Here is a 12457-nt window from a genome sequence, read left to right as displayed (position 1 = left end):
GGTGGTTACGGTTTATAATTTACGTGGGAAAGTGCAATCAGCTGTTGGGTAGAGAATTGTTCCGGACAGTTAGAGCTTGCTGGCCGCTACGATCGCTGGTGTCGTTCCGCCTGTCAACAGGATGCTATTTCATTACTAAGGAGCTTCGCGACTGTGTATATTAGACTGTGATACACACGGAGACATGTCTGAAGAGACTGGTTTGCGCAGACTTACCTCCGACGAAGTCTTCGCGTGTATGAGGCCCTTTACATTTACTTTTTGTAATATGAGAATACATTACACAAAATATCTTCTATTATTGAAACATTTTGAAACGGTGTAAACGTCTTCCTGTAATTAATTATTCAGCAAAGCCTTTATGTCTATTTTTCTCATAACATTCTTACTGTGACTTGGTTCCTTTGTGCTCTGAATTTTAGGAATGTTGGTTGACCTGTCGATTTGTTTTCCTCCCGAGGTTGGTTCATCTGCTGTATGGCCAGGGTTCATCTTTACGATGATTGGCCTAGCTTTTCCCAATGAGACCAATGAGATTGTTGCACGGTTTTTAAATTGCTGCATGCAACTGTCAGTCGGTGACTGTGTTGATCGTTTGTGTTCACTCTTCTCAGCTTGCTAATGACGTTATTGGATTTACTTGAAAACGAAAGACTGTGTTTTTATTTGTTAGTTCGGATTCAGAATGGATGTGACCTATTGGAAAGAATCTCTCGTGAAATGGGTAGGTGACAATGTGTTGAGTAACCTGTACCTGTCTAGTTTAAATCTTTAGGATTAATAATTACGTCTTTAATTATTCAGAGAGCATTTTGTGTTATATATTCTGTTCCTTTTTTCATTTTATGTGCAATAGATGCGAAGATATCCTCCGTTTTTTTTTTTACTGATTTTTGAAGTTTCCTTTCTAGATTAACGTAACTGGTATTTTGGACGAAGATATATTGGAACTAAACCAGTTGAATGATGGCAAGTTTATCGGACGATTACTTGGTTTATGGTGAGTAACGTAATTAATTTTCGTTAATTTTTCTGGATGGGTGTCTGTGGTTGCGGTTGGTTCTTTGGATTGTGGCCGATCGTTCAATAGTTTTGTTAATGTAGAGCTCAACTCTAGAGTTATTTAAGTGGTTTACCAGTCTGAGGACTTGCCCATTCATGTCGATCTTGTCTTTCGCTGCCAGTCTTCCTCCTTTGCTGAACGCCATAGTTACGGTTTTCTTCTTGTTTATTATAAGATTGTTTGCCATGGTCCTGTCTGTTAGTCTGTTGAATGCTATTTGAAGTTTTTGCTGGTTTAGGGATACCAGCGCCATGACGTCTGCAGATATAAGAATTTTCATGTTGTCTATCTTTGTTGCTTAGACTACGTCATGTGGTACAGTTTTGAAAAGCATAGGGCTCAATGGTTGCCTTGTAAAACCTCTACAATTTGGAGTAATGGATTAGAGGTCATATCGAGTTAAATAGTTCTCCGTTAAGATTTTCCCTATTAGCCTTATTAAGCAATGTGGTAGTTCTATATTCTGTAGTTTTTCCATTTGCAAACGATCTTATAATAAATGAGAAGGAAACCATACCTATGATGTTCCAGGGCTTCCGTTTATAGAATCAAAAGCTTTTCTGAAGTGTACAAATACTGTTTCCAGTTTACCTCATGTAAATCTTAGGGTTGTTTGCTGGCAAGATGTAGTGTTTACAGTGCACTATGTCTTCTGGTATGGGCGAGAATAAAATTGTTACTTTCACTGACCTGTCTCAGTCTTATACTTGGCTTTGACAATATGAAAGTGGCTGAGGTATGAGTGACGCTAGTAATGCCATTCCTTATGCAGCCAGTCCTTGCTATGAATTTGTGTGAAAATGTCTCTCATAGGGTCGGTTGGTGCACGCATTTCAGTGGGCTTGGCGGACTGATGTGCAATAGCAACTTCTGGCTCAGTGAGGAAAGCAATGGGAAACTACCTCACTCCTCATTTCCTTAGTACGCCTCTTCAGTGATGCCTAGGCCATCTATGACGGCTAATAGTGAACCTGTTGAGGATGCTACCAGCCTTCGGGCTGAATACCTAACATACACGTCAGTATCTCCTTATGTAGACATTTTGTTGTCTGGATTGTTGAACGTCCAAGCTTCTCGATATGAATGAGTGTTGCTGGTGTAGCCTTTACCATTGTACAGCACTTGGAGGGTAGCTTCTTTCTGTTTATCTGGGATGTTGCCCTGAAATAAGTGCTGATTAGTCACCTGTTTCAATGGTTTTTACCACATATGTAGCTGGAACCTATGTTGAACGGTGTTGTTGATTTGGTACACTGTTAACATACTCATATTAATCATGTCATAAATTTGTGTGACTGCTCAGTCTGAATTACTGAACAGTCGTAACATTCTTTTAGAATGTACTTCATTCAAAAGTTAGTTTAGAAAAAAGTACTAAGTAGGCCTACTAAATTAGTAGTTTTAAAGTAATTTTTCCTGACTTGTTTCTGTTTTGGCAGTGCTTGGTATTTCAAGATTCTGAACAAAAATATTATGTGCAATTAATTGGAATATTTTGGTTTAGGTTACTTTCTTTGCATTATATTTAATTATAAAATGCACACTCCATGGCTATTAAATATTATACTAGCTGCTGGATATGTGTTGAGCAAACAGATGTTTTGTTCTGGGTTTAATGCCAAGTAAGTGGTAACTGTCAAAACATCCTGTAAGAACAGAAGTTCACACGAACATAGAAGTGAATTCATAGAAATTGTATTATTAGTTTAAGTGATGGTAAAATCCTATCATCGGCATGCTAGTATAGGCCTGCATATCACACTGGGTGAATGAAGGAATGCGTTCCAAAATGATTTTAAAAATCTTTTAAAAGTTAATATGGTGACAGTACGGCAGTGCCAACGTGAGATGTGGTGGTGGTGGTGGTGGTGGTGGTGGTGGTGCATGTTTAAAGGGGCCTAACACCTAAGGTCATCGACCCCAATGTGAGATGTATGGAAGTGCTGGTAATCTCCAGAGGTTATTTTGGTGTCTAGTGCGAACACGTGCAACAGCATTTGACATGGATGTTCTGTACATGTTGATGCTTTGCAGGTATTCATCACTTGTTTGTTGGCATCATTGTAGATATTTTGTTATGTTTTCAGTCCTGACTCTTTTAGTTAATTCCATATTGAAGTAAACACAATTTGTAACTGAAATTTTACCAGGCTGTGTTAGATTTTTGTTTAATAACCTATGTATAGGTCTGCTGAGCATTCGTTCATTCACCACTGATTTGCAGTTAGGACTGTCACCCAGGTGGTGGAATCCCATCAACTGTTTAGTTTTTTCTTAAATGTTTTCAAAGAAACTTGAAATTTATTGAACATTTATCTAGAGAATTAGGGAGTGAATTCCCCTCACTATAAAGAAATATTTGCCCCAATTTGTTCTCTTGAATTCTGTTTTATCATATTGTGATCTTTCTTTCTTTTAAAAACTCCACTCAGGCTTATTAAACTACTCATTTCATTCCACGCCATCTCACCACAGCTCAGAACATACTGCTTGATCGAGCAGCTCGTATACTTACTCCTAAGTCTTCCCAGTCCAAAGATAGTTCTCTATTATAAATTATACTACTGTATATACTGTATATACATAATTCAGCACTTTAATTATATATACAGAATTTGATGACTGTTCAGATTAGACTTTTGAATCAAAATCGCCTTTCAACCTATTAGATCGTGTTACGTACATTTAGTATGTGTTGAAGAGATGTTAAATACGGAACAAAAACGGCCAGTCGGACACCATTCGAATCCGAACCCATTTAAATGAGACTATGGAATGCGTGTGTGGGAAATTGAGAGAGATTTATAGATCCTAATGGATGGGTAGGAGATGGGGATCTGCAATCAGATGGCCTTCACTTAAACTACAGTGGTATATATGTTAGGAAATTTGTTTAGAAGGGCTATAGGGAAGTGCATTCAGATAAACACGATGGACCAGGAAGCGGTGGTGACAGTATGGAAAGAATGAAGGATGACATAAAATTCTTAGTGTTAAATTGTTGAAGTATTGTAAAGAAAGGAATAGAATTAAGTTAATAGATATACTGTACCAGATATTGTAATAGGAGTTGAATCATGGCTGAAAAATGATATAATGGATGCAGATATTTTCTCACGGACCTGGAGTGTTTATTATAGAGATAGGTTAGGAATGGTAGGAGGGGGAGTATTCATTCTGGTGAAAGAAGAATCTGTAAACTATGAAAAAGTTAGATGGCAAACATGAAATTCTAGGTGTAAGGCCGATCTCTAAAGATAATATGCAGTTTGATCTTCTTGGAGTATACAGAACGGGATAAGGGTGGCGCTGATGCGGGTTCAGAATTATTTGATAAGATGATCAACTATGTGGGAAATGATATATGGAAAGGAACATGATTGTACCGGGTGATCTCAATTTACCAGATGTCGGTTGGGAAGGTAATGCGAACGACAGGAAGCATGACCAACAAAATATGGCAAATAAGTTCATCTGGGGAGGACAACTGAATCAGAAAGTGATAGAATCAACAAGAGGGAAGAATATTCTGAATGTGGTGCTGGTAAAACCAGATGAGGTCTATAGGGAAACCAAAGTAATAGATGGTATTAGTGATCACAAAGCTGTTCTTGCAGCAGTTAAAAATAAATGTGATAGAAAGAAAGGTCATAAAAGTAGGACCCGCCGGGCTGAGTGGCTCAGATGCTTAAGGCGCTGGCCTTCTAACCCCAACTTGGCAGGTTCGATCCTGGCTCAGTCCTGTGGTATTTGAAGGTGCTCAAATACGACAGCCTCGTGTCGGTAGATTTACTGTCACATAAAAGAACTCCTGCGGGACTAAATTTCTGCACCTCGGCGTCTCCGAAGACCATAAAAGTAGTTAGTGGGATGTAAAGCAAATATTATTATTATTATTATTATTATTATTATTATTATTATTATTATTATTATTATTATTAAAAGTAGGACAATTAGGCAGTACCATATGGCTGATAAAACAAGTGTGAGGGAATTTTAAAAAACGGGGCGCGTTGGCCATGCAGTTAGGGGTGCGCAGTTGTGAGCTTGTATCTGGGAGATAGTGGGTTCGAACCCCACTCTTGGCAGCCCTGAAGGTGGTTTTCCGTTTTCACACCAGCAAATGCTGGGGCTGTGTCGTAAGTTGCGGTCGCTTCCTTCCCACTCCTAGGACATCCTATCCCATTGTCGCTATAAGACCTATCTGTGTCGGTGCGACATAAAGCAAATTGTAAAAAAAAAAAAAAAAAAAAATTAAAAAAAAATACAAAGGTAAACAGACTGTGGAATGGGTTTAAAGCAATTGTTGAGGGATGTGAGAACAAGTATGTACCTTGAAAGGTGGTAAGGAATGGTTTAAGACCCACTATATTATAACACAGAAGTAAAGAGACTAATGAGGAGGTACGGATTGGAAAGAGTTAGAAATGGCTGTGGAAGTAAGTAGAAATTGAACAACCTTTAGATTAGTTTGAATCGTTGTGGTAGGTTAGAGAACCTGAAAAGGGAGATGGATGGACTGAAGTTAGATATATTTGGTACAAGTTAATTACACTGACTGAGCAAATGTCATGGTATAGCAGAGCACTGATGCGCAGGTGTGTTGTCTGCGCACCACAAGCCCCCATTGGGTGGTGTGAATAAAAATGAGTCTAAGCGAGTGAGCGTGTGCTCGCTGAGTGCCTGAGTGTCTGCCTGCCGATGAGCTTCCACTCCACATTTGCGGTGAATAAAAATATAGAGCGGAAGCACAGCATACACTCAAGTGTCTGGAGCAGTCACTCAGTGTCACTGATCAAGGTCGTGCACGTGCCATGTATATAACACCTTAGACTGTGATAACACTTCGATGACTTCCGGGTAGTTTAATGCTTAACATGGCAGACAACAGTGTGGAATTCCAGTCCGCTTTTATCTCCATTTTAAAGGAACATACAATTATGTTTTCAAAGTCACAGTTGCCGAATAAGAAGCACAAGAAATCAAGTGCAATAAATGCAGTTCAGTGTGAGCTACTCGCTAAATTTAACTTAAACATTTCCGTCCAACAACTGTCTGATTCGCTGAATGGTCAGCATTGAGGCGTTCGGTTCAGAGCGTCCCGGCTGGGTCGGGGATTTTAATCGCCTCTGATTAATTCTTCTGGTCCGGTGACTGGGTGTTTGTGTTTGTACCAACACTTTCCTCTCCATATTCGCACAACACACTACGCTACCAACCATCACAGAAACACGCAATAGTAACTGCATCCCTCCATCTAGGATTGGCGTCAGGAAGAGCATCCGGCCGTAAAACTGGGCCAAATACCCACGTGCAAAAACATGAAAACAAGACTGAAATATAAAGTAGAATTAAAGCGCACGGGAAACAAATGCATATCATTAAAAAAATGGGAGGAGCGGCTGATGAATCTAATGCAGGGGGAAAATAACCCTACCAACGGTTGTCTGAAAGGTAGGAAATCATAGCCTGAATATTACGACATTAATAAATTGAGGACAATGGTAGGCCTATAACGTAAACAACAAACATTAATTATGATGAAAATAATATATTGACAATTGAATGAAATTTTTAAGGAGCCAGATCTACAGGACCGGATGAGTTGGCCGTGTGGTGAAGGGCGCGCAGCTGTGAGCTTGCATGCGGGAGATAGTGGGTTCGATCCCCACTGTCAGCAGCCTTGAAGATGGTTTTCTGTGGTTTTCCATTTTCACACTAGGCAAATGCTGGGGTTGTATCTTAATAAAGGCTACGGCCGCTTCCTTCCTACTCATACACCATTCCTATCCCATCATTGCCATATGACCTATCTGTGTCGGCGTGACGTAAGCAAGTTGTAAGATCTGCAGAATTTGTCATCCTTTCGACTTCCTACAGAGGCGTCATAACTCTGCGAACATCGGAGTTTCTCCAAATTCGGGAGTCATAGACAGAGCCAGACCGTGCTACATCCACACTGGATGAATTCTTCCTTTTCACTGCAAGTGGCCTGTACATTAATGCTAGGGACACCTTTTCTGCATACATACAGCAGCCTTGCCTCACTCCTTTCTGGGTTGCTACTTTTTCAAAGCCCTCGATTCTTATGACTTCAGACTGATTTTTATACAGATTGTAAATAATTCTTCGTTCTCGGTATCTGATCCCAATCACCTTCAGAATCTCAAATAGTTTGGTCCAACATTATTGAATGCCTTTTCTAGATCTACGAACGCCATGCACGTGGGCTTGTCCTTCTTAATTCGATCCTCTAAGATCAGACGCAAAGTCAGGATTGCTTCAGATGGTCCTACACTTCTTCTTAAGCCAAATTGACCTTCAACTTGTATTTCCATTCTTCTGTAAATACCCCCTCGCCCCACAGCACTTACACCCTCGAAAGGGCTTTGGCCTGCCCAGCGAGTACTGCTCAGCTCGAAGGCCTGCGGATTACGAGGGGGCGCGTGGTCAGCACAACGCATCCTCTCTGTCTTTATTCTGGGCTTTCGAGACCGGGACCGCCATCTCACTGTCAGATAGCTCCTCAGTTCTAATCACATAGGCTGAGTGGACTTTGAACCAGCCCTCAGGTTGAGAGAAAAATCCTAACCTGGCTGGGAATTGAACCCAGGGCCTCTGGGCGAGAAGCAGGCATGACACCAAACTAATGGTGCGGTAGTTTTCACACTTGTCAGCACCGACTTGCCTGGGAATAGGTAGGCTATAACAACATTCTGCCGAAAATCGGATGGCACTTCTCCTGCCTCATACATCTTACACCCTAAATGGAATAACCTTGCCGTGCTGGTTTCTGCTAAGGCAGTCAGTAATTCAGAGGGATTGTCATCAATTCCAGGTGCCTTGTTCCTATTTAGGTCTCTCACAGCTCTGAGAAACTCTGACCTCAAAATTGGGTCTCCCATTTCATCAGCATCAACACCCTCTTCTTGTTCCAGAACCAAATCATCTTGATACAATTGTTGGATATGTTCCTGCCATCTTTCTGCTTTGTCTTCTTTCCCTAGAAGTGGCTTTCCATCTAAGCTCTCAATATTCATACACCTAGATTTCGTTTCTCCAAAGGTTTCCTTGATTTTCCTGTATGCAGCATCTACCTTTCCTAGGACCATACAACCTTCGAAATCCTTGCACTTCTCTTTCAGCCATTCTTCCTAAGCTACCTTGCACTTTCTATCCACGTCATTCTTTAATCCCCTGTATTCTTTTCTGCCCTCCTCAATTCTAGCATTCTTGTATTTTCGTCGATCATCAATCAGGTCTAGTATCTCCTGAGTTATCCACTGATTCTTAGTTGATCTTAACTTCTTTCCTAACATTTCTTCAGCAGCCCTACTGACTTCATTTTTCATGACTATCCACTCTTCCTCTATCTTGTTTCCGTCAGCCTTTTCATTTAGTCCTTTTGCAACACGTTCCAAGAAACAATCCCTCACATTCTTTTCTTTTAACTTGTCTAGATCCCATCTCCTTGCATTCGTTCCTTTCTTGAATTTCTTCAACTTCAGATGGCATTTCATGACCGACAAGTAGTGGTCGGAGTCCATGTCTTCTCCTAGGAATGTTTTAAAATCAACACTTGGTTTCTGAATCTCTGCCTGATCATAATGAAGTCTATTTGATACTTTCCAGTGTCTCCTGGTCTCGTCCATGTATACAGCAGTCGTTCGTGGTGTTTGAACCAAGTATTGGCAAGGACTAAATTATGATCAGTGCAGAATTCAACCAGCCGACTTCCTCTTTCGTTCCTTTGTCCCAGTCCGAATTCTCCTACAGTATTTTCTCTTCCTTGGCCTACCACTTTATTCCAGTCTCCCATCACAATTAGATTCTTGTCACCTTTTACATATTGTATTAAATCTTCTATCTCTTCATATACTCTTTCGATTTCCTCATCATCCGCTGAACTAGTAGGCATATAGACCTGCACTATTGTGGTGGGCTTTGGTTTGGTGTCGATCTTGACAATAATTCTTTCACTATGCTGGTTGTAGTTGCATACTCGTTGCCCTATTTTCTTATTCATTATTAAACCAACTCCTGCATTTCCCCTGTTTGATTCTGTGTTGATAATTCGGTAGTTGCCTGACCAAAAATCCTGTTCTTCCTGCCAACGTACACTGACTTAGCAAATGTCATGGGATAGTCACCTAATAGCGTGTGGGGGCCTCCTCTCTCCCTGTGAACTGCAGTGAGATGCCGTAGAAGTGAGTCGACAAGTCCCTGGTAGTCCTCTGTATGGCGCTGATACCAAATCGTTTGCAGAGCCGCTGCCAATGCTGGTCTGTTCGCGGGTGCAGGATCCATGGCACGGAGCCTGCGTTCCAGGACATCCCAGATATGCTTGATAGGGTTCATATCAGGGCTCCTGGGTAGCCATGGCAGTCGTTGGACCTCCGCTGGATGTTCCTGGAACCATTCCTGGGCGACTTGGGAGCGATATGGCGGCGCATTATCTTGAAACACCGCAGAACTGTCTGGGCGCTGGAAGGCCAAAAATGGGTGGAGATGGTCTCCGAGCAGCTCAACATACCGTGTACCATTCAAAGTCGCTTCCAGAACAACTAGGGGGCCCATTCCATACCAGGAAATGCACCGGACCATAACAGGGACACCAGCGCCCTGAACCACACCTTTGAGGCAGGCGGGATCCATTGCTTCATGTGGTCTGCGCTATACACGGTGCCTTCCATCTGTATGGTGCAGTTGAAATCGTGGTTTGTCCGACCATATCACGTTACACCATTGTTCCAGTGTCCATCCCTGGTGACTGGCGACAAATGCGCATCGTTGTGCCCGATGACGTTGGGTTAACAGTGGCACCCGGTTGCGGCGCCGGCTTCCGTACCCCTTAGAACCCATGTTCCTACGGATTGTCCATTGGGAGACGTGTCTAGCATGGCCTGTGTTGAATTGAGCTGTGATTTGTTGCACGGTTGCCCGTCTGTCACTATTGACAATCCGTCTCAGATGTTGCTGGTCATGGTCATCGAGGGTCTGTTGTGGAGAGCGACACCCGCATTCAACCATTCACAATACACCCTGGACACGGTTGATCTTGTGAAGCTAAGTTCTTGCACCACTTCCGAAATTGCACTTGCCATCCGTCGGGCACCGACCACCATACCCCGTTTGAATGGTGTCAGCTCACGGTGACGTTCCATCTTACACCTGTCGCATGCACAGCCACTGCTCACAAGGTCTCCTATACACTGCCGTTGGCAATGGGTGGTGTGAATAAAAATGAGCACGCACTCTTTACTCGCGAATTTAGAGCAGGCACTCGCAATGAGGTGAATAAAAACCGCCTGTCGGAAGCAATCACTCACAGCAGACCGGTGACCTTGAGCACACATTCCAGTCGCTCGAGTAGCAGAGTGGGCGCTCCAGATTTCTGGTGAATAAAGATAAAGCAGGCACTCTTTCCGGTAAGCGCCTGCTCATGTTTCCTTGAGCTAACTCAGTAGGTGACTCCAAATGATAGTGTCAAGTTCAGTAGCATGGCAGAGGTGATGGTGGTGGTTAATCGGAAATGAAAATTATATAAACTTCGCAGAGAATCATCTCAACTCGATTACAGAGTGTTATAAAGGTCCAGTAAAGAACATGCTGAAGAGCCTCTGTGGGTCAGACGGCAGCGCGCCGGCCTTTCACCTTTGGGTTCCGTGGTTCAAATCTCGGTCACTTCATGTGGGATTTGTACTGGACAATGCGGAGACGGGACAGGTTTTCCTCTGGGTACTCCAGTTTTTCCTGTCATTTTTCATTCCAGCAGCACTCTCCAATATCATTACATTTCATCTGTCAGGGGTTAATCATTGCCCCAAAGGAGTGCGACAGGCTTCGGCAGCCGGCACGATTCCTATCCTCACCGCTTCACTCATTCCATTCCTGACCCGGTCAGATGACTGGAAACAGGCTGTGGATTTTCAAGGATCATGCTGAATGGTTAGCAGAGCATTTCCTTGTGCTTTCCAAAGAAACAAGAGGTAATGCACTAACAAATGAAGACAAAATGTAAATCTTCTTGCGTTATGTTGATGACCCTGGGTTTCAGAGTGGAGTTGGTGAAGACATCTCGGAGGTTTTAACATGAACAGAAATGAAAGCAGATTATAAGATAAAATTCCAACAAATGTTGCTTAGATGCAGGAAGCACGGGCTAAGTGGCATGAACGTTTGAGCTTCCCTTATGCTGTCGGAACTGTAGACTTTACTCACGTACAAATTCAGAAGCCACATGTTCATGGGAATGACTACATTTGCAGAAAAGGTGTCCCTAGCATTAATGTACAGGCCACTTGCAGTAAAAAGGAAGAATTCATCCAGTGTGGATGTAGCACGGCCTGGCTCTGTCTATGACTCCCGAATTTGGAGAAACTCCGATGTTCGCAGAGTTATGACGCCTCTGTAGGAAGTCGAAAGGATGACAAATTCTGCAGATCTTACAACTTGCTTACGTCACGCCGACACAGATAGGTCATATGGCAATGATGGGATAGGAATGGTGTATGAGTAGGAAGGAAGCGGCCGTAGCCTTTATTAAGATACAACCCCAGCATTTGCCTAGTGTGAAAATGGAAAACCACAGAAAACCATCTTCAAGGCTGCTGACAGTGGGGATCGAACCCACTATCTCCCGCATGCAAGCTCACAGCTGCGCGCCCTTCACCACACGGCCAACTCATCCGGTCCTGTAGATCTGGCTCCTTAAAAATTTCATTCAATTGTCAATATATTATTTTCATCATAATTAATGTTTGTTGTTTACGTTATAGGCCTACCATTGTCCTCAATTTATTAATGTCGTAATATTCAGGCTATGATTTCCTACCTTTCAGACAACCGTTGGTAGGGTTATTTTCCCCCTGCATTAGATTCATCAGCCGCTCCTCCCATTTTTTTAATGATATGCATTTGTTTCCCGTGCGCTTTAATTCTACTTTATATTTCAGTCTTGTTTTCATGTTTTTGCACATGGGTATTTGGCCCAGTTTTACGGCCGGATGCTCTTCCTGACGCCAATCCTAGATGGAGGGATGCAGTTACTATTGCGTGTTTCTGTGATGGTTGGTAGCGTAGTGTGTTGTGCGAATATGGAGAGGAAAGTGTTGGTACAAACACAAACACCCAGTCACCGGACCAGAAGAATTAATCAGAGGCGATTAAAATCCCCGACCCAGCCGGGACGCTCTGAACCGAACGCCTCAATGCTGACCATTCAGCGAATCAGACAGTTGTTGGACGGAAATGTTTAAGTTAAATTTAGCGAGTAGCTCACACTGAACTGCATTTATTGCACTTGATTTCTTGTGCTTCTTATTCGGCAACTGTGACTTTGAAAACATAATTGTATGTTCCTTTAAAATGGAGATAAAAGCGGACTGGAATTCC

At 42.4% G+C, this 12457-nt stretch overlaps 1 protein-coding gene across 1 annotated transcript in view; it reads left to right on the top strand.

Moving 5' to 3' along the window:
- Positions 1-537: 537 nt before the first annotated feature.
- The window catches only part of LOC137500419 (uncharacterized), a 121058-nt gene continuing 109138 nt past the window's right edge, over positions 538-12457 (top strand). Inside the window, exons 1-2 of the mRNA XM_068227283.1 lie at positions 538-724; positions 912-1000. Coding sequence (XP_068083384.1) covers positions 686-724; positions 912-1000 — 128 coding nt within the window. The 5' untranslated portion in view covers positions 538-685. The remainder of the gene's footprint in view (positions 725-911; positions 1001-12457) is intronic.

This window comes from Anabrus simplex, chromosome 4 (genome assembly GCF_040414725.1).
Source record: "Anabrus simplex isolate iqAnaSimp1 chromosome 4, ASM4041472v1, whole genome shotgun sequence".
In the NCBI taxonomy this organism is placed as follows: domain Eukaryota; kingdom Metazoa; phylum Arthropoda; class Insecta; order Orthoptera; family Tettigoniidae; genus Anabrus; species Anabrus simplex.
The sequence above is the reverse complement of the archived record's forward strand: the minus strand, read 5'-3'. Positions and strand labels throughout refer to the sequence as shown.